This window comes from Tinamus guttatus, unplaced genomic scaffold (assembly GCF_059628265.1).
Source record: "Tinamus guttatus ecotype Peru unplaced genomic scaffold, ASM5962826v1 Tinamus_guttatus_pri_ptg000150l, whole genome shotgun sequence".
NCBI classification, from domain to species: domain Eukaryota; kingdom Metazoa; phylum Chordata; class Aves; order Tinamiformes; family Tinamidae; genus Tinamus; species Tinamus guttatus.
In genome coordinates, this window is record NW_028288684.1 from 288,160 (window position 1) to 314,737 (window position 26,578).

Genomic DNA, 26,578 nt, shown 5'->3' on the forward strand with positions numbered 1-26,578 from the left:
TGATATTCCAAGCTTTGCAATTGGCTAAAATGGCTGAAAAAAATGCCCTCTTGACACCAAAGTCACTTTATAATCTAGGGAATACTACTTAGTAGTTTCTGTTCTTCTATTTTCCCTTTCTAAAAAGAAAAGAAAGAAAAATAAATAATAAAAAAGCACCTTCCCCATCAGCTTTTCAGGGAGGGAAGGAATATGAGACCTTAAATGCCTCTTGGAAACACTTACGAGTGGCTGGATAGTTCCAGAAGTCCTAAATAATAGTTCAGCCAAGGAAAGCAGTGATATTTAGAGGCAAATACTGGTGAATAAGAGGAATTGCTGTTTAATACAGTGTCCAGCAGCCACGTGCAACGTTCTGCTGGCTCTGGTGAGTCAGCTCAGCCCAGAAGGTGGCTCTTCCCTTGTTCTACACTGGTGGTCTCAACTTACCCCTCTTTTGATAAGCACAGCAGATGACTATGGAGCGCTTTTCTCAAGTGACCAAACTCAAACTCTTCAGGCTATTTCTCTTCTCACCATCTCCTCACTCAGCACTTTTTCCCATTGATCCATCAACTGTTTTCATGCAGAGTGCTGGGATATGATATGAATCTGGTATGGAAATGATACAGAGCTGAGTATCGGCTGTACAGAGGTGGTATCAAACTCCACTCTTCTGCACCGTGTAGCTTTCTATAGACCAAAATGAATATGTGCACAAAATTCAGCCAAACCTATTCCAAGGGGATCCTGCCACTAAAGGATGCTGTGGGCCTAACTGCTCTCTAGGATTCCTAGTCCTATAGTACTCCCTAATCAAACCACAGGGCTCTGATTTTGGTCGTTTGACAGGAGCTGATTGCTCCATCAAGGAATGTGTGGGAAAGCAGTGACACTCTGTGGTGAGCCAGATAAAATACAACTTGTTAATACTAATTTTCACATTTTTCTCTTATTTTTATCCTTCTTATTGGAAGAAAGGTCTTAAATGTCAGTCTGTAGTTTGCATTCTTGTTGACAGCTTCCAATATTAATGTTTAATATTAAACACTTAAGCTAAGAATGAAAGTACAAATGAGATCAAACAAAACATTGCAGCTGAATGCCAGAGTTTGGGGAACGTGCAGCAGAGTGGGATTGAACTTTTGAGACTCTTCTGTTGCCATGGAATTTGGCAAGGTGTCACAACCACATTTTCAGATACTTACAGTGTCATTTTAATCACTTTTTTTTTTTCCCCTGCAGAATTGTGACTAGGAAAGGCCCATTAAGGAAAAGCAGCGTTTCCTCCTTACTAATCTAGAAAGGTAAGTATGGTTTCATGAGCTTACCTCCAAGCTTTAATTTTTACATTCTATAGGATTAGCAGATTCAGAGGTTATTACCTGTATTATATATAGTATAAGTAGGCAGCAAGAACCTTGTGTGTATTGTATATAGTGCATGTAAGCGTGTGATCATGTATCACTGGACAGCCTATGTAGGGCTTTCTCTTTCTCAACCACACATTGCACTCTAGCAGCATCCCACTTAGGAGATGAGAGCATGAAATGATAGGAATTGTGCCCTGCCACGATTCTGCACTGCCAGGGTGCCATGGGGCCCGTCCTCGTGCCCTGCGAGGGAGCTGGGGCAGCCCCAGCTGTGGGGCTCTGCCCCACGGCCGCACTGAGGCTGGAGGCTGTGGGTCTAGTGTGGGGTCGGCCATGGGAGTGGCCAGGAACAGGGCCCAGAGGGACACAGACATTTGCAACCAAGTTATGAAAATAATTTGGGTAAGATTTGTGGGGTTGTTTAGAAATTTTAGGTAAAAGCAAGGTACTAATCTGCAATTCACTTTGGGATTTTTTTTTCTACAGCTTTCATGGAAATAATCCTATGGTTTCAGTGGCCCTGGGGCTAAGCTTTCCCATGCCTCTGATCATCTCTTGACGCAAAGGTCACTGCGTGTCTGGAGGAAGAGACAGCTCAGAGACAGTGCCTGTGAGCCCATTAACCAGAATTTCTCTGCTAATAGAAGGTAATGATCAGTGTGCAGCTAGCTTGGAAGTTTTCACCTTCATTCTCTGGATACTTCTGGTAGTTTGGTAATGTAACTAAGAGTCACTACCTTGTCCAGGGCATTTCTGATAGACTTCACTACACAGTTAATGCTGATTTACAGGGGCCTGGTTGGAATTAGAGCTGCCATCTTTAGAGATCACCCTGATTTCTGTGTGTGGCATCACAGTCACTAAGCCTGACAGAGTCATGCTGTGAGTGTCCTGGTTTAAGCCTCAGATGAGATGGTTTCCACAGAGGATTATCAGCTATTAGCTCTGTTCTTCAGAGCCTGCTTCTCAGGCCTTACTGTAAGTCCATTTTTTTCCTCCTTTCTGTTCCCCCCTCATCCCGATGGAACGCAGCCAGAATGGTCTTATTGCTAATACAGTAAAAAAATCCAGTTATGGAAATATTTATGGCTTTGGAGGAGAGGGTCTCTGCCCTGTAATTCTAGTCCTGATGGTTGTTCTTTCTGATAAATATTTAGGAAACAGACATGCATGGATAATAAGCAGCAAACAAGTAAACTGGATGAAACTCCATGAAATCCTGCGTGGACTGAGCTCCCCTCGGCTCCGCTCTTGCAAAGTGTGAGATGTGAAACACGAGGCAAGAGCATCTGCTCTGCCCACGGAGGAAGGTAAGGGCTGTCCTCGTCTCTGAGCACAATGAAGGACCTTCTGAAATATATTTAGAAACAGCCTTTTGGCTCTGCTGATAGACCCACTCTGGGCTGATCTCATCTGCTTTTACTTTCTTTTCCTTCATTCTTTCTTAAACAGACTTGCAGTTACACCTTTGTATTATTTATGGGGGAAAGTTTGCTTTTGTAACTAACAGAGCTGTGTGTGGAAGGGCATTCTGTACCCCAGGTTTTGGGTGATCGAAGGGAAGAGGTAAGGATCACCAGCCAATCCCCTGGAGCTGTTGGGACTGCTCCAAAAATGCCAAATTGCCTCTCTTGTGGCACTTGAAATCTGCTGCTGGTCGCTCATATCTGCACGCTGCAATGAAGTCTCCCCCAAGGGACAGGGCCTCCGCACCAGGGATCTGCCAGGGCTTCCCAGCATCAGGGAAATATGGATCACCCGCTCCTCCCTCATCCTCTTCAGAGGTAGCTGGAGAGCAGGTCTGCACTTTCAGTGAGCAAAACCCAAGCAAATAAAAAAGGTAAATACCAGCCTTGCTGGAGCCCTGCCAACCACCATCGGCTGCTCTCGTGCAAGGGTCTCCAAGAGCTGTTTCAGGAGCACATTTTTTCCTTCTGGTGTGCAAAGTTCAAGTGCTGCTGCCTAGTTAAAGAGTCTTTCTTTCTTTTAATGGGTATTTTTTCCCCTTTTGCCATGGGAGACGGACTTTGCCTCACTCAGGATAGTTAAGGTGTAGTAAATACGCAGAGATAAATAATTTTATAGGCTTTCATCCTAGGAAAGGATTATGTTTTTGGCTGTTGTCTATCAAGGACACACCAAAAGTCACATTTGCATATACAGTCCACACAACAGGGACTAAATGAACACCGATGCTACAGACATTACTATGACACTTTTCAAAGTTAAGACCATCTAAAAATCCTCAGTTGCTTCGCTGCTCGTTTTACACGTGTGCCCTTGGGCTGCGATTCAGCAAATTCCAGGAGAAAGGTCATTTATTTCAGATCGTGGTGGGGAGGAAGGCGGCCACACCGCCCCTCACCCCTTCCTGCAGACCCTTGACTCTCTCTCACAGCCGTCACAGGAAACAAATGAAATTTAGAGTCAGCAAACCTGCGGCGCTCGCATCTGCTTTCCTGTTTCTGCTAACCCGAGCGTTGCTGCTCCGAGCTCTGCTCCGCTGCCCTGTCCACTCGTGTCCCACCTCCCCAGAACGAACAGCACCAAAGCTGAAGGGACCAGCTGGACCTCGCGGGCCTGGGTCAGGAAGGCAAACACCGCAGCCTTAGCGCCCCATCGAGTCAGCGTGGGCTTCTGTCACATGGTTTGGGGGCAGCTTCATATTGAGATTTGCCTTCCTTGCTTTGCTTTTTTTCTTTTCCACTTCCTACTTTTATCAAGTTATGTTTTTTTTTTTCATGAAAAACAGGACATAGTTTTCTTTGGAATACTTTAAATATATGCACCAGGTGGCAAATCAGCCTCTAAATACCCTGAGGGCGCTCGGCTGCCAGGGAAGCTCCCTCTCCTAGGCACTAAAAAAGGGGAAGGGTGTCAAAAGGGTCTTTGGGTTCATGAGGGAGCGAAAATGCCCTGGGTACCTGGTTCCGTGTCCCTCTTTCACAGGTTTTAAGGAACTAACCTTCCACCTGTTACCAGCGGCGTTTTTAGCCCCAGCTCATGAAGGGCATGGGCTGGAGTACGAGATTTCCTCATAAAGGAACAGCCACAGAGCTGCAGGGTTGTAAAAGGAGATGACAGCCCGACTTCTAGAATTGTCTCCATAAAAGAAATCCTTCAGGTGAAATAATTTATACCCTTTAGCCACATGAATATGTAGGAACAATTACACACCATTGCGCGAGCCTTCGGCGGGGATGAGCGACTGCAGCCCCAGTGGGGGAGGCCGGTGCTTCCCGGCTGCAGGAATCGCGAGCGGCTGAGGCGGATTAGCCACCGTCCTGGCGACGGGATCGCTCACTCCCCTTCCACCACCTCTACTGTGGCACCAAACTGTTCCCGCTCGAGCGCCAGCTTCTTTCTGCTGGTGTGATCTGCTTCCAATTAGCGCTTCCCTAGAGCTGTGCCTGCAGGCTGAGCTGCTTGTACCCACCGAGCAAATATTTCTGCCTCAATACTCCGATCTTTTCATTAGCAGAGGAGCCTAATACTGATTTTATACTATATACAGTGTATCTAGGCTTGCTAAACCCTACAGATAATTTATGTGGGGCTTCATCTGGCTCTGTGAAGTAGAATTAAATACATATATACGTGTGTGTATACATATATATATAAATTACACCACCAAGGAGCGTTTTTATGAGAGGAGCACAACACACACTTAGGCAGTTTCAGGAGCAAACACCAGTTTCAAGCAGACTCAGATCCAGAGGATACTGTCTATCAGCCTTTACTGGAAAAATGGGTTAAATCTGAGGCCTGACCTATCACACAGTCCACCAAGATTTTAAGCAGTTTTTTAAAATATGCCCGTCACTGGCTTCGCTTCCTTGTGCCTTTGCTGAGCAGATGGAGCAAAGGGAAGTCTTTGTGTTTTGAGCAAGCACAGGGAACACGCAGATACTCCCTGGCCACTTCTTTCTCCCTAAAATGTTTCTCATAGTCCTGTGTATTTTATTCTAGCGTAGGGTCCTTCACGTTGCCTAGGAAGGAGGGGGGCGCATCAACAGCCTCCAAAAATGCCCGCTTGCAGAGGTCCATTTTGCCAACCGAATCCTAAAGGAACCACAGAGATTAAGCTGCTCTGGGAGATAGGAGTTGGGTTACCTGGAAAATCTCAGTTTAGGGCTTTTCTTTTCCCGCAGAAGAGCATTCACGAAGACTAATCCTGGGATTCTCCTCGTCTCCATGTTCATGTTCCGCGGAGGGCACTGCTGCCATGACTCCCTCCCCGGGGCCGCTGCCGACCACTTACCAGGGCCTCCCGTGCGAGGAAGGTTTCCTTGCAAAGTAGGAACCTCCACCCTAGAGCAGTGTCCAGGGTTTCGGCTGTGCTCAGCGCCGAACCGTGCGCCAGGCTTCGGTGTGGAGCTCTGCAACTGCAGCCTCGCCAGAGACAGAAACGCCCCTCAGCCCGGTGCTGGAGACTAAGCGAGTTCCGTCATGTTCAAAATAAGGCCTTGCATGTTTTTCATAGTATTTGATAGCAGCTTTTTATTGGTTACAAAACCTAAGCCCATATACAAAATTAGGAACACATTTAGATGCCTCTTTGAAAGAACGTTTTAGTCTATTTTAAATGATAGTTTAAAAAAATAATAAAAACAATGCAATTTTAAACACTGTTCTGAAAACGTAAAAGTGCAGCAATATACTTTGTTTCCTTTATTAACTATGAAATGGTGCAATCCCAATCAAAAGCTGATAAGGTCACAACAGGAAGAACGGAGCACCCGCGCTGCCGCGCCGTACTCCATTCTCCCCTGTTCACTTTTAATGTAATGCATTGAGTGCAAGAAAAAGATCAAATCTTCACAGTAGTGGAAAATTGTTATTTTAATATCAATTTGTAGGTCATCTCTAGGATAACAGTGAGCGCAGGCCGAACAGGGTAACCGTCAGTCTATGTGGCGGATAGGGAGACAAAATCGAGTTAGAAGGGGAATATTTGTTCACAATAACATCTGTTGGAACTCTGATTTCACAAAAACTTTGTGACCTTACCTAACTTTGACTTTTTTATTGTTTAGTTTCTTAGCGAACACCACACAGTTTCAAGATTTTAGACTATAGTGTGTGAATAGGATGCAGTTACCATATGAAGCTTCAACTCAACTTTTGGGAAAAGAAAAAAGGCACAATGAACTTCAACTCAATTTTATGTGCACAAGAGTTGAAAAAATTCGAGCCACCTTAAAGAGAAATTGATTCTAAAATTTATAAAACCTATAAATAATCAGAGGCCAAACCACTATATTAAAACAGATTATCTAGCAAGTAAAAATCTTGCAGTTTAAACATACGCTTGTATCTGGTTAAGATACAAGACAACTCACTCTTTAAAGTGGCTCCACCTTGGCAGATATATATTTAATGAATGCACACCTGCTATGCGTTGTTCATCAGTGGAAAAACAGCTGATCCACAAAGCTCTGATGGCATCTGTCCTTATCTTCATCACAGTAAATACAACCCACATCCAATAACTAAATTAGTTTAGATTTTTCTATCCCTTCACATCAATGCATTGGGAAGTTACACCCAGTAAACAACAGCAACAAAACCAGTTTGTGTGATAGCTTACAGAATTCCAAAATTATCCACCTTCACCCCAGCAGTGTCAAAATCCCTTGGGAAATGCCAGGGTCGGCCGAGTTTCCGAAAGCAATGACCTCACATACCGTACGTAGAGTTGTGCAATGTGCGCCGCACATCAGGTTTCTGCTCTAGAACTGCAGCTTCCATCAGCCTCACACAGCAACCAGTTTGTATCTTTTTAATCGCGCGAATAAGATCTGAGACGAATTTCTGAATTGCTCTCCCAATACTCCAAGAATGAAGCTTTTATGACGCTTCTAAGTAGTTGCTGGTTTGTTGCCAACCACATCATCATAAGCACTGGTTACTAAGTAAAAAATAGTTTAAGACTAAATTACAGTAAACATGAAAGCTCCACAGTTTAAACCCAATAAAAATCAACCATATCCAATTATCAATTTAAAACAAAATATATTGACTACTGAAAGTTGAAAGCAAGATTCTTTTTAGCTAATACATTTTTGGACAGATTTTTTTTCTTTTTTTTTTCTTTTTTTTTTCTCTCTCTACAGTCTGGGACTCTTGCTTTCAGCTTAAACAGAAGTTCAAGTCCATAACAGGTTGTAGCTCAGGTAAAATACCATGCACAGCATTTGATTACTTCAAAACAGCAGGAACACACAGGCTGAAGTGAGTGGTCAAATAGGGCTCGCTGTTCTCAAAAATTAGGTATAATGGCAAAAGCTTTACCAGTCCAAATCTACAGTTCATTCTCCAACCCTGGTTTCTGAGGCAGTTAATGAACACACATCAATTACTGATAGATGAAGTAGTTTTGTTTGTTTGTTTTAAACTTAAGTGTTTAATCAATTGCCAAGTGTTTGTTTGTTTTAAGTTACTTTTATTTCAGTTTCACCAATGAAATTCATTTGGCTTGCATTTTTTTTAATCTATTCTTCCACATAAAGTATATGAAAATATGTTTTGTGGAGGACGATGATGGAGGCCCGGAGCAACCCGGGCCCTTGTAAAGTCTTCCAAAATGTACGCATCATACCAAAGTGTCTTGATCCACAGCGCACCATTTTCCAAAGAAGCTACTTTTCCGTGGAAAGCCAATGTGCCACCACTATGGAATATTCTTAACAAAACTGCAGATTGCGGTTGTCAGCATGTGGCACCAGGAAAAAGGCAAAAAAAGGTAGTTGGGACTGTTAAAAAGAATTCTAAAACAGTTTAAGAGATCATGCATATGCATTTACAGTCCATGTGATAGTGACGTTTGGCAACTGCAAAGTGACCGATACATGGCTTGCTTTAGAAGCATCAAAACGAAGAGGCATGTGTGTCTTGGAGCCTTTTGTTTCTTCACTTGGTAGCCATCTGGTGGTGCTTCATATTGGTGTGGGACAGAGAAGCTGCATTTTATCGAACTTAAAAATTAAATTCTTTTGTTTGAAGGTTGGCTGTTGGGTCAAAATTGTAAGTACCTCCTTGAGTGGCTTCAGGAATGAGGCTGGGATCTTCATCGATCTGTAAAACACAAGAACAGTAAAATTCACGAGAAGCAAATTCCTTGTGCAATTCAGTATACAGAGAAGAGATTCACAAATATTTATCTATTAAAAATATATTATTGTAATTGAATGAGATTAGCTTTTTCAATTCCTCAGTTGTGTTAAAAAGAAAAAAAAACACCTTTTTTTTCTGATAACATGAAAACAGAAAGCTGAAATGTAAGAACTTGTCAAAGCAGTGGCTGCTTTGGTCGTGTGATTTAATTCTTAATTCAGTTTTCAGTTTTTCTTGAGTTGGCTAATCACTAGCTCTGAAATCCAAAATTAGTTTTGTACTTTCTCCACTTTATTGCAACATAGAAAAAGCTTTTATTGGCAGCTGACAGAAATAATGCTGTTGTAATCAGGCTCTTGTCTGCTTGGGATAATTTTTTTTTTCTTGCACTGGTCCCCAGTGTGACTAAGCTTATAGTTACTACCTAAAAAACACCACGTCTGCTTTTATGTTTTAATTCCTATCTCCCCATCATGGATTTTTTAAAATCTGAGTAAATCTCAGAAACTCCAGAAAACACAAGTGACAGTATAAGCAATAATCTGAAGTAACTAAACTAAAGGAGGTAAACCCAGCAAATTAGTCATAGGTTACTTTTTCACAAACTAATTTCAATGCACCAAAGGGAGTGCAAAGCACAAGAAGTTTCTGCCAGCACCAGCCAGACTCTGCTTTTAGGTTAACCACAGCGGGCTGAGAGCCGTTAGGAATTGGGCACTGCCCCAGCACCGTGACGAGCGCAGGGGATATGCTGTAAACTGCTGGGGATTAAACTTTGCAGCCACCCAACAGGCCCAGGGATTGAAAAGTCCTGAGGTTAGAGCTAGCACCTGGACAGTTCCCAATTTAAAGTATCCCAATTTAAGGGATTACTTAGCTGGAAGAACTAAAGGCAGTTCTGCTCAGCTTTAGAAGGGCAAACATGTGGCAGGGCTAGAAAAAGCCCCTGTTACTCCTCTCCCAATAACTCGGTGAGATGCTTTTGAGGCGGCCCGTGGCCAGAAGAGCTAGACCCAAAGGGTTGAAACAGCGAACCCAGGACACAGCAAAACAGCAGGTGGGCCAGATCAAACCCCAGCAGGAAGTTCTCTGTTCTGTTCTTGGATGACTCTTTCCAATAGGACTGCCTAGCTACAGAGCTGAAATACAGAAGTCTCTGAAAAGGATTTGCCCGCTGGCTCCTAAGAATGGAGACTGATTTATGAGAAAGTAAAATGAAGAGGCAGAGGACTGCTGGATTCCACCTGTCCATGTGCCAAATGTTAGCTCAACATCTACTAATTTGTACTTTTGATCAAGGGCAGGCGTACTGGAAAGGATGAGGAAAAAACACCTGTCAGACAACCCGTGTTTAAGGAAGCTGGAAGTGAGCTAGGGAACAACCCCACGCTTGCTGCTACAGGGACAGTGCGAGGGGAGCGCACGCAAGCTGCAGACTTCAGCACACTTACATCATCGCCAGAGAAATACTGATCTATGATTTCAAATGCTAGTTTATAAATGTCCTCGTTCTCGTGCTGTTGCAAGGCTTCGATTTTCTCTAACCCTGGATGAAAGACAACAGGGGTGAGTTTAATATATTTGCACTGAAGTGAGTTACTGAATACCTTGAAAAGAATTAGCTTTGAGAAAAACAAAACATTAGTACTGAAGCACACTAGAAAAGGTGTGGCCTGATTTCCAAATATTATCTGCAAAATAGTTATTTTTGTCTCTAAGGGAAAAAACGTAGTTTATGAACCTTCCTCATATACTACATCCTATGAACACGGGGTACTGCTTTCCTCTCTTATACAAGTTAGATTAAACCTTCTGTACTCATTTTTTCTTTTTTCTCCACTTCTGCTGCATGGTACATAGCTTTTGTTCTAGGCACGGTGCTTTATTCCACTAAAAGGAACTGGCTTCATTTGTATGTTGTATATAAGCATTAAATAACAAAGTAAGGCAGCTGCCCACTGAGAGCAGTTTAAAATTCTACATTCCTTTTAAAACTAAATGTGACATACATAAGAGAAGATCTTTTAAAGTGGCAAGCTCTTAAACATCTGTTTACTGCTACCTTATCAGAATATATTAATAAGCATGTGTTAAAACTAGGATTGCAATAACTAAGTCTGACTCCTATAGTAAAGACTCTATAGTAAAGACTCTATAGTAAAATTATAATCTTATTTTCTGTTTCCAAGCAGTGAACTGAAGCAACATGTTTTACTGCAGAACTGAGTGACTGCAATCATCAAATGAACAGAAATGCAATTCTAATCTAAAGTTATTTAATACCACTGTACCTAAAAAAAAAAGAAAGAAATTGTACTGAAAGCTACTACATAGATTGTGTCCAGCATGGCAGCTCCTGAAAATAAGCTAAAAAAAAAATAAAGGCTGCCCTTTCTCTCACTGCAGCACTCCCAACTTGCTTATTCAAATAGCCCATAGTCAAAAAGCTGCACTAAACATCCACAGCAGTGAACAAGGGCAAGACGGATTGATACGCAGGAAATTAATTTCTTTGAACGACTAACAAGCACTTACCTCCACACTCTTCTATAATTTCAGCTATTGTGCTAGCCTCATCACCAGCCATTATCAGGATGTTTTTCAGCCCATCCAGCACCACCTGTACCACTTGAGAATCCTTTACTGAGAGTAGATTGCAGAACGGTGGAATTACATTTTGCTGTACAAGGTATTCGACCTAAACAACAGGGAGAAGAAGACGTCTTGCAGCCTTCTGCTTCTCACTGCTCAGTGGTTCAGTGACAATTTCAAGTCAACTGCACATACCTGATCTTTTCTCCCACTTATTGTCAAATTGCTAATTGCCCAAGCAGCTTCCTTTTGTGTTCCAAAGTCTCCCTGCAGAAGCAAATTAATAGCTTGTTAAAATCAGCCCAGAAACATCTGTAAAGCGTATTAAAAATCACAGGCTCCTCATGTCAGGTTTATAAAAAGATGATGACAACTCGCGTAGCTGGTCGTTTGACTGACCTTAGCCAGCTGGTGTATGATCATGGGGATTAGCCCAGCATCTATTACAGCCTGCACTTGCTGCTGGTTTCCTGCTGTGATATTGGAAAGGAACCAAACTGCTTCCTACAATTGGACAAAATAAAAAAGCGGAACATTGTAACACAACTTTTTAATTAAGTCAACAGATTAAAGAAAAACAACCCAACCAAACCACCTCAGCCCCCCAAATCGCCCATCACCAATTGCTAAACAAAGCTTCTAACCTTGCTCCCCAGCAGCACCTCCACCGCACCACCCAAGTGGTTTATTGCACCTCAAAAGCCAAACATCTCCAAATGTTTGGAGACATCTCCAAAGGAGATCGATGCAAAATTAACGTGGTTAATTCACTGGGCCAGATTCTTAGTTATACAGGGAGCATCTCTACACCTTTGGGGCAACATCTTACATCCACTTTGCATGGCTGCAGTCATGGCCACGTTTTAAATTTTACATTGGCAAAGAAAATAAATCAATAAAACCTGAGGAGAGAAATATTTCCCTGCAATGTCTGGCCTGACAGCTTAGCAGTAGCTTTCTGTATTTATATAAAAAAAGATGAATCCTACATCCCATTTTCTTGCAACAGGAAGTGGAGTTAAAGCTCATTCGAGGTCTCTCACTAGGTATCAGACTGGCCGCTACGCCACAGTTCTTTTCCCTTGGGTGGTTTATCAGTAAAACTAACAATCTTATGGCAGGTACAAATGCCTGGTTGCAAAGGAGCTATTTGTCAAGGCAGGCCAGAAAAAAATATTTAAAAAACCTACAATCCTAAGATTTTCAAAGAGCCAATTAATAGTCAGTTATGAAGACTGCAAGAAAAAAATGAAGGGGTCCCATTTTCCAGGGACCTGTCTTTTATTTGCTCCTCAGAACTCACATTCAAAACTCAAAGGCATTTAGAGACTTCCCTTATACAAGAAGAGTCTTGTCACTCAAAGGATGCCCCGGTGATTCTTTTCTGAGCACTGGAAGGGCAGGCAGAAAGAACCCCTGGCTGTTAAATGGACAAGGATAACTTCTTCCAAGCTCTTTGCAGCCAGCAGGTCCTGGAGAAGCAGAGATTCCTCTCCACTAGGTCCCTTCCCAATGGGACACTAAGCAGGGGAATCTTGTCACTAAACCCAAACCAGCCAGGGGAAGGAGAGAAGCCGCTTCCCCAGCCAGCAGCGTCTTTGTAGGAGGAGGACCCACTTCAGAGCTGAGAGCCTCGAAGTGCACAGGCCACCCACATCACTGTATGGGCCCCCAGTATTCCTGCTAAAAAATCCTTGGGCTTTAAACCCAAGTAAGCACCAGAGTGAAAGGTTGTGTCTTGACTGCCCCTATCGCAGGAATAATAACAACAAGAAATCCTTCTGCAGCGGGCTAGAGCCTACTGTTTTGTTTTTTAACCAAAAAGATTAAGCTAGGAAGAAAGAAACCCAAACATACCTTGTTTATCTTCTCTTTTGGATGTGTCAGTAGATTTGGGAAATGAGACAAAACATCACAGTTGAGAACAACTTGTGTTTGTTCGTCAGTACCAGTTACTATGTTGCCTACTGCTCTCAGTGCTGCTGTCTGAATATTCAAAGTGAGGAGGGTGAGGGAAAGAAAAAACATGTTAAAGACATCAATGTTACTTAGACTAAAACAAAGATCATTTGAAAATGTGCCTCTTAAAAAACTGATCTGAGATACATTTATTGTTTCTAGGCTATAACTATAACTTCCAAGGTTATTTACTTCTCCATTCAACTCTATTAAAGACTTTAAAAAATCATGACTACTTTTCTTCCCGTCGACCCTCGGTTGACTTTGAGAAGTGAACTTTTAAAAATCTTTATTAGTTACTAAATGCTTTACAACAGACTGAATACCAGAGGGACTCCTTTTCACCGAGTGAACTGGTCTGACAGATTGCAAGGCAGCCAAATCTCACGTGAGGTACAACATAAGCAAACGTGACAAATACACAGACACATACAAAGTCCCCCATGCCAATGGCTGCTTTTTTAAAAAACAAGCATATGCCCCACAACTTTTAGTTTACTTTTGTTGATGAAATTAAGCAATGATCAGTTCAGCTACTTTCTGAGGCTAACTAGAAATTTACTTTACTAGAAAGAATTAATGTCTATGAAACACGAATTTGAACCTACTTCAAGGTTCAAAAGTTCTTAAAATAATAGTTGTTTTCCGTGGCTACCTGGACAGAATATGCTGCAGCTACAATGGAGGTTAACGTTTAACCTACCTCTTCAATCAAATCAAACTCATCTCACACAAAACAGAGCCTTAGCGTGGATAAAATTTCTGTTCACTTTCACCTACAACAAACAGAGCTCTAAGTGCTCATCTAAGTACCTCACTGATAAATGCTCTAGGACACAGCGTTCAGCAGACAGCTCTCCAAAGAGGACTCAGTGGAATCTGGACTTACTTGAACTTTTACCTCCTGATGGCTCAGAAGGGGGACTAGGAAGGGCACAACTCCTGAATCAATCACCATTTGTATCTGTTCGTTACCACCATCTGTTAAGTAGGACAAAGCCCAAACAGTGTCCACAAGAATCTACAAATTGGAAGGAAAAAAAAAAAAAAACATGATTCACACCATGAACAATAAAATCCATACCGTGAAATCTTCATTTAATAATCAATATTCCGCAAGTTTAGGGGAGCAGGAAGATCAGGCAATTTCGTTGCAGGAAAAACTCAAACAATGGTGAATTGTTGGGCTTGATTTGTAACTCAAAAATAGACAAACAAGTCTGCTAGTGACCTTCTCAGGACTATGAACACCCAGCCACCTAGCACCACTGCAATTTCTGCCAGATGTGCTGCCTTTGATTGTAAAAAAAAGACTTAAGCTGTCTGGCAGTTCCTAGAATCCGTCTATTGATACTTTATCATTTCTGATTGATACTGGAGATCCGAAGGCCAGTCCAGTCTATTCTGCATGTTGCCTTTTTGCCCTCATATTGTGATTAAAACCCCCAGGAAAGGAAAGATGTTCTTACACCAACCAGAGGAATAACAATGATTTTAAAGACAAAAGTTACAGCCATTTTAGAGAGAGTATCTGAACGAGAAGCAAAGCCAGCAGAAAGAGCGACGACATCCCTTGGAGATGATGTTAGAAACTACAGGAGCAGAAAACTTGGCCCTGCTGAGGACATCATCTACACAGAGGTACCTATCACAGAATCACAGAATGGTTAAGGTTGGAAGGGACCTCTAGAGATCATCTAGTCTAACCCCCTGCTCCAGCAGAGACACCTAGAGCACGTGGCACAGGGTGGCACCCAAGCGGGTTTGGAAGATCTCCAGAGAAGGAGACTCCACAACCTCTCTGGGCAACCTGTTCCAGGGCTCTGGCACCCTCACAGGAAAAGTTCTTCCTCATATGGAGATGGAACTTCATGTGTTTCAACTTACACCCGTTACCCCTTGTCCTGTTACTTGGCACCACGGAGAGGAGCCTGGCCCCATCCTCCCTACAGTCACCCCTCAGGTACTTGAACATGTTGATCAAATCTCCTCTCAGTCTTCTGTTCTCCAGACTAAACAGGCCCAGCTTGCTTAGTCTTTCCTCATATGACAAATGCTCCAGTCCCTTAAGCATCTTTGTGGCTCTCTGCTGAACCCTCTCTGGAAGCTCTAAGTCCTTGTTCTACTGAGGAGCCCAGAACTGCACCCAATACTCCAGCTGCGGCCTCACCAGAGCTGAGCAGAGGGGCAGGATCCCCTCCCTCCACCTGCTGGCAACGCTCCTCCTGATGCAGCCAGGATCCCATTGGCCTTCTTGGCCACGAGGGCACATTGCTGCCTCATGGTTAACTTGGTGTCAACCAGGACTCCCAAATCGCTCTGCGCGGAGCTGCTTTCCAGCAGGTCAACCCCTAATCTGTCCTGGTGCCTGGGGTTCCTCCCCAGGTGCAGGATCCTGCACTTGTCCTTGCTGAACCTTGTGAGGTCTCCTAGACTCTTTTTAAGAGTGGAGCCCGGCGCGCAGTAGAGCAGCGCGAGACGGTGCCTCACGGGCTGCTGCCCGACCCACCTCAGGGCGAGGGCGGCTGCTCCCGCGCAGGGCGCTGCGACGCACCAGCACCTCCGAACTAGCTCCAAAAAGGGCCCCCTCATCAAGATGAGCCAAAACCTGGCAGCACATAATGTTGTATCTACCCCTTAGAAGCTCTCACCCAGTCATCGCTTGAAAAAAGCTTTCAGATTTGGCAGGGGAAAAAAAGCCCATAGTTCAGAAGTATTTTTGGTCTGTGAAATTCCCTTTAAGTTTGCCCAAATTACAAACTGTAAAGCCACCATTTGCTGTCTGTCTCCCACTCACATAGCTCTGGAAAACCCTGGCAAAATCCCAAATTAAACTGTTTTGCAAATATTTTATGAAGCCAAGCCCACTACACCATTAAAAGAGCAGCGGAAGCACCACGGTCTCAGTCAGGAAATCCCCAAGGCATTTTCACTAACCCTATTCCCTGCGCCCAGAGCCACCGCAAGGGCTCAGCTTTTGCTTCTCTCAACTGAAGGTCACTACAGGGACACAAAGTCCTGATGGGAGGAGGGTAAGAAAAGCAGTTTATTATCCTTCAGATAGTCATGTTTTACTGGTGTCCCAATGTCATGTTTCAGGATATAAGTCCAATCAATCAGAATTTCATTCAAAAAACTTACGTAAACTCATGGCTCAAGACTGCGGGAAGTAGCAAGGGTTTAGTACGGATATGCCCCCAAAAAGTTGTCAAAGGCTCCATGAAACAGAATAGCTTATTGGTGTTCATTTAAACATATCTTGGTATGTGATTTCTTCAGCTAAAGAGGTGGTGAAGTCAGGCACCCATATTTTGATTACAATATATGATTGGAGTGAAATACAATATTAGGCATTTTTCCCCAGAACTATTATACTTCATCCATGCATAACTGCAACCTGGGGCAGAATTAAAGTGAAGCTGATGAAAAAGGTAGCGGTTCCTAAATTTCTAGTGCTCAATTCTGCAAAATAGTTTTTGTTTTGTTTTGTTTTTTTAACATAGATTACTATGCAAAGGATAAACAAGCTTTCAGGAAAAAAAATCAGAAAAGGTGACTGCGCTTTTTTTATCCTCTGAAGGACAATTATATTCACCCTAGTATTTTAATCGTGCCTCTACTGTAAGTCAACACACACACAAAAGTTTGCTGTTTAAATACAATCTTCAAACATTCTCTCTCTAGAGAAAACACAAAGAGTCCAAACATCTAAAATTATAGAATTACTCACGTTTATATCTGTATGGTAAATGAGAACACACAATGCTGGCAAAATCTGAAAAAAAGTTCATTGGTCATTACAGTAGAATAAAATTTACTGTACAATCTTGAATCCAAGTAGGGCAGTTACAAAGTTCAGCTTGAGCCTGGATTAGCTTATTGCACTCATGCACTTTTCAGCAACTGGGCATTCCCTCTAAGCTATGTATAGAAATACTTTCATTTCAAATTTCTACAAATACGAAATAGTATTCTATTTCTCAGGTACAAAGAGAGCAGCTTATACTTTGAGGGAAAAAAAGCAAACATCTCTCTGCTACTTAGGAAAGTGTAGAAGTTACCACACCATATACTAAAAATGTGAACCTAATATTAATGCATAAAATCCTCTTGAAGTAAAATTATATTGTTGTACTCATTTATGCAGAAAATGTAAATCTGAGATATAGTAAAGCTGCTTTTTGTTCTTGGTAAAGTCCCAGTTATAAACCTTTCCTTGTTTTAAGATTTCATTGAAGTTTCCTTTCTTACAATATTACACCCTGCATGGCTATAAAGACCACATCCATACTTTGGAATCGATGTGAGCATGAAGAGCTCTATGTGCAAGTACAGTCGTAATCAAGCAACATCACCTTTTTTATTAGTTGTGTCTACTTTGAGCCAGCCAAAAAGGTTTTTCAGGTGCTTGGACTCTCACATGGGGACCTCACACTGGCTGCATGTTGACAACTACTCAAAACGCTCAATCTGCATTACACTCCCAAGACCATTTACATTTCCTCTTGCTAAAAATAATTACATTTGCATACTTAGAGACACAGAATCTTTTTCAGTATATGCTGAGTATGTTGACACTTTGGTATAGCATTCATTTTTACTGCATCTATTTCAATATATGCCTGATCAATCTCCAGTCTTACTCATCACTTTCAAATGTTAGAGGTAGCTTTACTATAATCCCAATCAGAAATACCAAACTGGTCTAAATTATTTCACTTAACAACGAGTAGGTGGCATAAGACATTGTCAGGAAACATTCATACATTCGTAGTATGACAACGTAAAACATTTGGCCTCTAGCCCAGAGCACAAAAATCATCTGTCCCAGTGTAATTCTTTATTTACCTCCTGAACTGTCTCCATAGGCGGTGGGGGGTCCTTATTCCTGCAGAGATTTACAATGACCCATGTGACGTTCCGAAGGAAGGTGATGGGAATGGAGGGATTGATGAAGGACAGAAGAGGTTTGACAACTCCCAGTGATATGACATAATCTCTACACTGAGGACCATCACCTACAGAAATGAAAATTGTTGTAAAAGAAATTACATTAAAAATGGAAAATTTTGGAATGTATGCGTGACATGTTGGGATACTGAAATTCTATGTTTCCTCACCAGTAGACTGCTACTAAAAGTTGGTTCAATTAAATATACATACGTATAGTATGTATGTATATTTTGGAAGACACAAAATTTATCCTATTAACATTTTGTGTATTAAGTGATGCTAGGCTTTAAAAAAAAAATAAGTACCTACATAATTCTGGCCACATAAAAAACATACCAAGCCATAGAATTTAGAGGAAACATAGTCTCATATGATAATGCCAATGTTCAAAAGTCAAATTCCAAAAGGAAATGATCTCTGAATTCAAATAATTTTAGAAGTAACAAGTTACCTATAATATTTCCGAGAGCCCAGACAGCTTGCTCACAAACATTCTGATGTGGCGAGTGAAGTAGTCTCAAAAAGAGGGGTACTGCATCTAGGGAATGCAAAGATTGGATTTGTTTTACCGGAACACGACACCAGCACAAAATTTTCATTCATTAATACAAAACACTTTTTCAAATGTGAATTATACTAAGATACATGTTTTTGTTATGTAGAACACACAAAATCTCAGTTAACCATTTTGATAAAAAGTGAGAGAGACGAAAATCTAGATTTGAGAAAATGATCAACAATTAAGCAGCAGAGCTCCCCACATTTAAACATTTCCCTAGACTCTACATAATATGCATGAGCCTCCATATATTCTAAACCAAATCTGAAGATGCTAACCTTAACATCCTGGTAACTCAGAATTCCCACTTATCCCCACTTACTGCAATACATACCTAGCAGTATGACCAGCCTGCTTCTTAAAATGTGCTTCAAATATCGAGTTTAAGAAAATACCGTCCTCCCAAGAGGTAGTTACGGTTAGTTGCTGTACGAAGGGATGATGTATAGCCATCTGCCATACAGACGTCAGATGTTTTACCTTACTCTCATATAAACCAGCCTACATATCAGATTAAGATTCCAGATTTCGGTGTCTGCTGAATTAAACATTTAAGAGATCTGAGGAGCCATCTCTGTATTTTTCCTGTGAGGTATTTCCTCTCAGACAAGCCACATTCTTCAAAAGATGGGGGAATTCTCACAGCGATGTTTAAACTCCGTACATTATCCTACTCATCCTCTAGCCTTTCGAGCATGGCAGAAGCACGGGCCCTCGTGCGCAGCCCTTGGCGCCCTGGCCGGGCCCAGCCGCTGCCCTGGGCTCCGGGCGGCCTCTCCTCCCGCTCTCCTCACAGCACCCTCCGGAGGCTCCTCTCCTCCCGCTCTCCTCACAGCACCCTCCGGAGGCTCCTCTCCTCCCGCTCCCCTCACAGCACCCTCCGGAGGCTCCTCTCCTCCCGCTGTCCTCACAGCACCCTCCGGAGGCTCCTCTCCTCCCGCTCTCCTCACAGCACCCTCCGGAGGCTCCTCTCCTCCCGCTCTCCTCACAGCACCCTCCGGAGGCTCCTCTCCTCCCGCTCTCCTCACAGCACCCTCCGGAGGCTCCTCTCCTCCCGCTCTCCTCACAGCACCCTCCGGAGGCTCCTCTCCTCCCGCTCTCCTCACAGCACCCTCCGGAGGCTCCTCTCCTCCCGCTCTCCTCACAGCACCCTCCGGAGGCTCCTCTCCTCCCGCTCTCCTCACAGCACCCTCCGGAGGCTCCTCTCCTCCCGCTCTCCTCACAGCACCCTCCGGAGGCTCCTCTCCTCCCGCTCTCCTCACAGCACCCTCCGGAGGCTCCTCTCCTCCCGCTCTCCTCACAGCACCCTCCGGAGGCTCCTCTCCTCCCGCTCTCCTCACAGCACCCTCCGGAGGCTCCTCTCCTCCCGCTCTCCTCACAGCACCCTCCGGAGGCTCCTCTCCTCCCGCTCTCCTCACAGCACCCTCCGGAGGCTCCTCTCCTCCCGCTCTCCTCACAGCACCCTCCGGAGGCTCCTCTCCTCCCGCTCTCCTCACAGCACCCTCCGGAGGCTCCTCTCCTCCCGCTCTCCTCACAGCACCCTCCGGAGGCTCCTCTCCTCCCGCTCTCCTCACAGCACCCTCCGGAGGCTCCTCTCCTCCCGCTCTCCTCACAGCACCCTCCGGAGGCTCCTCTCCTCCCGTTCTCCTCACAGCACCCTCCAGAGGCTCCTCTCCCACGGGACTCCCGAACACACCTGCTTCCCAGCTGCCCTCCCGGAACGAAACTGGGGAAACGCTTCTCTCTGCTGCCAAGTCGCTGGCTCGCCCCGGCCCGCCCCGGCCCAGGCACATTTTGGGGAGAGGCCTACCCAGGCCGCGGTTTCTTGCACGTGCGTGTACGAGAGCAAGGATTTTAGCCTGCCTCCGCGGGTCCTATGCATTTCTGGGGTACATTTTGGCAAAGACAAGGCAGTGAAGCTATCAAAATCATTTCTGGATATTTAATGTGCACTTGTTTTAAAATATAGCTACTTCAAACGAATGCAAACTATGCTAAAAGTTTACAATAGCTTGTTTACAGTAGTTTTGTAAACAGAAAGATATAGACTATAAGCTCAAATGTGGAGGACAATGGGTTCCATTATGAACAGAGGAAAAACAAGCAACTTTTGGAATCATTAAGCTTCAAACTGAAAGCAATATATGTAGAGCAACACATTTTTAAACCTGTATGCTGTTTATTTCAATTTATACTTTAATAAAATTTCTCAGACTTTCTTTTTACGAAGCAAGTTATAAATAGTCTTTTCATTTGGATTCAGTCAAAGATGAGACCATTGGGGAACTTGAAAAAGGAAGAAAATTATCTCTTAATCAATGAACATTTGGGAAGGATGAAAAAGCCTGGGAAGAGATTTTCAAAGGTATATAGATACCAGAAAATGCAATCAGAAGACAGAGACATCCAAATTGCTTCAAGATTTTTTGAAACAAATTCAAGTTTGTTCTTTTTTTTTCTTTTTAAGGCACGAAGAAGCTCAAAGCTTATTTTTGTTTTGATAAGCACTTTTGTTCTAGTGAGCCAGTATATTAACTATACCCACTCTTGCAATTAGCAAAACATTTTATTAACATACAAAATAGCATTTTGTTTTGAAAGGAAGGTTCACACATCGGCTAAAAGAAAAAGCCAAACAAGTCACCATTTTCCTATATAAAAACACTGAATATGAATAAACTAAGGTCATTACATAACAGCTGAACTATAGCCTGCTTAACGGAAAATTGCTGCATGCAGCATAAAGGTGACTGTTCCTGGATATGTGCTAATATGCCAAAGCTACACCTATAATCCTGCAAAATAAGAACAGGTTGATTTAAATGGACAAACAACAAACATGAATTTGCATCATTTCTCCTCAGTTAACTTTGGAGCCTAATTTCCTTGCTCTTTTCCTAATGGAAGATCCCTTGGTTGGTTACATAAGCAGTAAAGGCAGCACAGCAAGTGGGGAGTGTATAGGAGATACTAATCATATGGCCATGGCAAGATTGGTAACTTTCTTAATTCCAAATTCAACCTGGCAACATTCCGTAACTGTGTGCATTTAAAGGCTTTGTTAAGATTTATGACTATGCTTTTCAGGTAGGAAGAATTATTCTCCAACAACTGTTTTAGCCATGGGAGGACTAATAGTTTATGATTTCAAAAATTAACGCAAGAACTAGAAAAAAATAACATTTTATATATTCCTTATTGTATGATCTATCATTATCTTCTTTATGGGAAATTCTGGTCTGGGATTCTTAATCATTAGTGATAAACAATTAATGTGTAAGTGAAAAGGTACAAACTCTTGCAGAAAGATGACACTCATATGCATTTATTACTTCAAAGGCTTTGATAACAAAAAGCATTTGTTATCCAAATGCTCCTTATTTTCATTTTTTCTCCACAGTATCCCCAACCCTCAGTAACCAAATTTTAATACTTACTGGACTGTACAACGGCTTGAGTCTGTGCTGAAGTGCCTGATGCTATGTTAGTCAATGCCCATGCAGCTTCAAATTGTAACGAAGGACTGCAATAAAACGGTTTTACAGTAATAAATGGAAACATGATCTTCACATTATTTTACAGTTCACTTTAAATGTACAGTGTCTCAGAGTACATACAGCTGGTAAGGCCAAAGAGTACCACAGAGCTCAAAGCTTTCTCCAAAAAAATGTAAGTTTCATCATTTCACAGGAATAGCTATGGGAATGCATAAATTTTACATTCTATGGCTTTTGTGAACCGCCTATCACTTGGACTTTACATCAGTAACCTTTCCCCCCTCACAAAACAGTGATACTTGTTGAAGCACATGCCAGCTTGCAAAGCTGGCCGCTACTCCAGGCAACTAATCATGTCCTGACATCACTGACCTCTAGCACTCCTCACCACAAAACGTAATTATGCCTCTCTGCGATGAGCAACAGATGCCTTTTGGCATCCAGCAGATAAAAAACACCCATGTATATTTAGTGAGGAAAGCACTTACTGCCCTCCAAACCATTAGTAGTTCTTAGTTATGGTCAACCGCAGTCGGGTTATTAAGAGAAACCTGCCCTTTCTAACATCACATCCCACATGAAGCACAAGCTGGTGAACTAGGAGAAACACATTTTCCTCCTCCTCACAGCTAAGGGAAATACCCAGCATCAGTATCCAGAACACAGCGTCACACCTGTATTAAAACCAACTTGTCAAATGCAGATTAAATTAGACACAAATTTTATAAAAAGCTGCATGCCTGCCCCTCGCAAGGTCAGCTGTGCTCCATCTGACACTGGCACAGATTACAGCAGGGAACAGACAACAGCACTTTAGTAAAGCAGTTTGCGTGAAGACGGCTCTTCAAGCAAACACCGCAGGTTAAAAATTGCAAAAGCTACAAAAGGGTTTGTGGCTCGCAGTGGCTGCAGCAATAATAAGGTGTCTGGCTTGGGGAGGAATAGAGGATATGTGCTCTTAGATTATTATTTTTCATTTTCTTGTTTTTGGGGGTCTTCAGCAAGTATATTTTATGCATAGCCAGGCAAGCTGCTTCCTGAGGTTTTTCTACGCATTAGTTTTCAAAGCACTTCGAGGTTTTATTGGGGACAGGATTAGCAAAGAACTAGACATGGGGACCCAAGATGTGTAAATAAGGAGTTGCAAAAACAAATGGAACCTATCGGCAGCTATCCGTAAACCTTATGTTCTAGGAGCAAACCCATTAAAAGTGTAATGCTGGCCTGACCTTCATGTACACAGTACATTTTTCTTCCCTCCTCCTATCTGAGTGCCCTTGGGATAAGCTTTCAGTTATAACATGAACAACAGCTTCAATAACCTGTTATAAAAAGCCTTTGCAAAATTTAGCTTTACTCAATTTTATATAGCAATCATTAATTAAAAGAACTGGTTAAAAAAAAGCACTGAATTCGATTTCAAAAGGCTTATTAAATATTTACAAAGATAAATCATACAAAATCTACACAGAAAATTCAAATTAAATTCATTTTCACAACACTGGACCATTTACTTTCAGAATAGACAGGCATTCATGACCCATTTTTAAAGGCAACCCTCATCTGAACATGATTGACAGCTGTTTTCTTAACCGTTTTGATAAACAAGCTAGAAAAAAAAAAAACCCAAACTACTCATGCTTTATATTTTTGCAAACATCAAATAACACCCAAAACGTCACTGTGCATTTTCTAAACTTTCTAATCCTTATGGTTGCAGAAATAACCTTGAAAATGGGAATACTATAAACAAATACCATCATGCCTGCCTGAGACCAAAGACAGCCCAAAATATCTACCTCAAATGTATGAGTCCCCATTTACCAAATAGGAGACCAAAGATAGCCTAAAATATCTACCTCAAATGCATGAGCGCCTGTTTATCTGAATAGGAGACTCCTGGATTGTGGAATATGGCACTTTCCTTGCATGGCATGATATTCCTGCAACTCCATGCTCAAGGTTGTTGTTTTTTTTTTAATCTCTGCCATTAAACTCTTACTGTCTCCCTAAGAACCGGAACGCAGAGCATGCCCACCATGTCCCATCTCCGCAGGGAGTCGCAGCGAGGCAGAACCAGAAGGAAACCCACCTTGCATTGAGAACAGAACTTTGCTTAACCACCTCAGTGGGAGAGCCCAGGGCACAGGGAAGAGCTGTGCTCGCAACGGGGCGCGCGCGTATTTGTGCGAAGCAGAGCACAGTAAGTCTGAAAACTTAATCCACTGCTTAGAAAACAGTCAAAACAAACAAACAAAAAAGCCCACAAATCCCCCAAAAAACCCAACATATGAAACATTCAAAATGAGCAAGAAATTTAGCAAGGAGCTCCCCATTAGTGCTCGCATGAGCATAGCCAGCTAAAAAAGGAAATGACATTTCAGGGGCAGAATTAACAGTGCTGGAGAATTTACAGTTTGTCGTCGTGCAGTCTGATCCACTGAGCCAGACCGTATGGGGCTTTGAATACTAAGCTCCACGTGAAGTAATTAGAACTTCTGTGCAAGCAGCTTTTCAGTAAAGGTAAACGTTTTTAAAGGTGTACTTACTTATCATCCCTTTCTAGGCATTTTACCAGAATCGGTAAAATTCCAGATTTTATTAAGTCATCAATAGGTGGATTTCTGTCACTAGATAGGAGTTTTCTGTGAAATTAAATACAAAAATAAAATAAGTAACTCTCATCGGAAAAAAATGTCTACTAGGTACATTTATATGCCTTTTATTTATTTTTCACCTTGCAGCTTGGACAGCGCTCAGCTGGATCACGGGGTTGTCACTTGTGGCATTCTGAAAAGGAAGAGAGTAAAAACTGAAAATGCACAGAACAAGCACTTGCAATTAAAATAAATAAATAAACAAACAAACATACCTGCAGTATAGCTTCTAGTGTTACATTTTGCTTGAAAAGAAGAAGAAATTGTTTCAGTAATTTTGTTGCTGAATAAAGTAGGCTTTTAAAACATTTAATACAATCAAACAGGTTTTAACCCAGCATATCAGGTCATAATTCTGTTTTCGAATAACTGCAAGACTTAGAGTGCTAAAGTAACAGCGCCTTCTAAAACACCACCCCAAGATTTTGTAAATAATTCCAAAGTCAAGGAACTCACTGCTTTGAAGTCAGCATCAACATCAGAGTCTTCTAAACTTTCTTCTTGAGGAACATTTCTTTTTTTCAAAAGATGTTCATCTCTTTTGTTCTGGGAAAGAATGTTGAAAAATAAAGACATTTAGTATTTATCAGTACAGGGTGATGATAAAATGGCACTCTTCTAAATTAAAGTTTAGATAAGACTGCTTCAGAAAGCCGCTTTTTATCTCCACATAGAATTCAAAGTATTTTCATTTCAGCTATACGACTAATTTCATTTCAGCAAGCCTGGAGCTTGCAAACTGCAGACAAAACTACCGCAAGGCATGACATTAAAACAAATTTAGTATCAATTTTTTAACAGAAGCTTAAAAAACACACAGATTTGCGTGACCTTCACATTTAGCAGCACATAGATTTTTTTCTTAGTGCAAGATTTATTTTCAGATAGCACTATTTCCAAGTTCCCTAGTCACGCAGATTACAAATGTTTCCACCCTGTGCGTAAATTCGCATGCTCCCATGCTACTAACACTTGGAATATTCCCCACTCGCTCTCAGGGTCAGTCTAGCCTGACTTAAAGCACCCTCTAACATTTGCTCCTTTGAGGAATTACTAAGTGCAAACAGAAAAAGCCTTTTCAGTGATAAAGCACCCATTTTGTGTTTGCAGCTCATTTAATTGAAATACTTGAACAGACAAATCCTTCACTAAAAAAAAAGGGAATTAAAACATTTCTGACTCAATGCAGGTGCACTTTTTTGGGCAAATTTAAAATGTCTTATCATTTCAAATGTATAAAGCAGTGTTTTCCCAATTTTAGACAAGATATCTGTCTTTTATTGGACACATGTAGATGTACGATCAAAACTGAGGCGGCAGCAGGTGCCGACGCAGCGAGCGCATCCGGATACATCGCTCACAAGCGCGCTAAGATTTCAATCCCCAGTGAAGCAAAGAAATGACAGGGTGAATCAAAGTCACCCCTCCAAAAAAGGAGAAACCCATTATATTCGTAGTGAAAGGCAGACTTCTCAGGTGCCAAACATTAACATGTGCTAAACGAACAGCGCTAACTACAGACACTGCCCCAGCCGTGCCTGGCTCTTGGTGTCTAAGCGCTGGATCCGCCGTGGCAGCGCCGTGTGGGTTGACCATAAACCCTCATCCCGGAGGAAGCAGCCCCTGCAATATGGAGAGAAGGGGCTGACTCTGCAGGAATGTCCTGACGTCTCCAGTCCTACTGTCCTCGTCCTATCCATAAACATCTTTGCATTGCACAGCCATCAGGGAGCCTGTGTCTGCATGAACGTAGGGGGGAAATACCAGATTTCTAGGGTAACATTCACTCCTCCAGCAGCCATTCCCTGCCTGTAGGAAAGGTACAGCCTGAATGATCGGGGCCTCAAGTTGCCTGTTGGAGCAAGTTAGATGATTCACACTACATAATTTAGC

General features: G+C 42.4%; 1 protein-coding gene across 1 annotated transcript in view; it reads right to left on the reverse strand.

Annotated features, from left to right (window-relative positions):
* Positions 1 to 5,825: 5,825 nt before the first annotated feature.
* The window catches only part of KPNA3 (karyopherin subunit alpha 3), a 47,950-nt gene continuing 27,197 nt past the window's right edge, over positions 5,826 to 26,578 (reverse strand). Inside the window, exons 3-17 of the mRNA XM_088522259.1 lie at positions 25,142 to 25,231; positions 24,901 to 24,930; positions 24,766 to 24,818; positions 24,578 to 24,673; positions 21,969 to 22,054; positions 18,424 to 18,510; positions 17,868 to 18,037; positions 16,750 to 16,794; positions 13,909 to 14,040; positions 12,918 to 13,046; positions 11,460 to 11,564; positions 11,256 to 11,327; positions 11,004 to 11,166; positions 9,920 to 10,014; positions 5,826 to 8,429 (exon numbers count right to left, since the gene is read on the reverse strand). Of these exons, the coding sequence (XP_088378385.1) occupies positions 8,331 to 8,429; positions 9,920 to 10,014; positions 11,004 to 11,166; positions 11,256 to 11,327; positions 11,460 to 11,564; positions 12,918 to 13,046; positions 13,909 to 14,040; positions 16,750 to 16,794; positions 17,868 to 18,037; positions 18,424 to 18,510; positions 21,969 to 22,054; positions 24,578 to 24,673; positions 24,766 to 24,818; positions 24,901 to 24,930; positions 25,142 to 25,231 (1,452 nt within the window). The 3' untranslated portion in view covers positions 5,826 to 8,330. The remainder of the gene's footprint in view (positions 8,430 to 9,919; positions 10,015 to 11,003; positions 11,167 to 11,255; positions 11,328 to 11,459; positions 11,565 to 12,917; positions 13,047 to 13,908; positions 14,041 to 16,749; positions 16,795 to 17,867; positions 18,038 to 18,423; positions 18,511 to 21,968; positions 22,055 to 24,577; positions 24,674 to 24,765; positions 24,819 to 24,900; positions 24,931 to 25,141; positions 25,232 to 26,578) is intronic.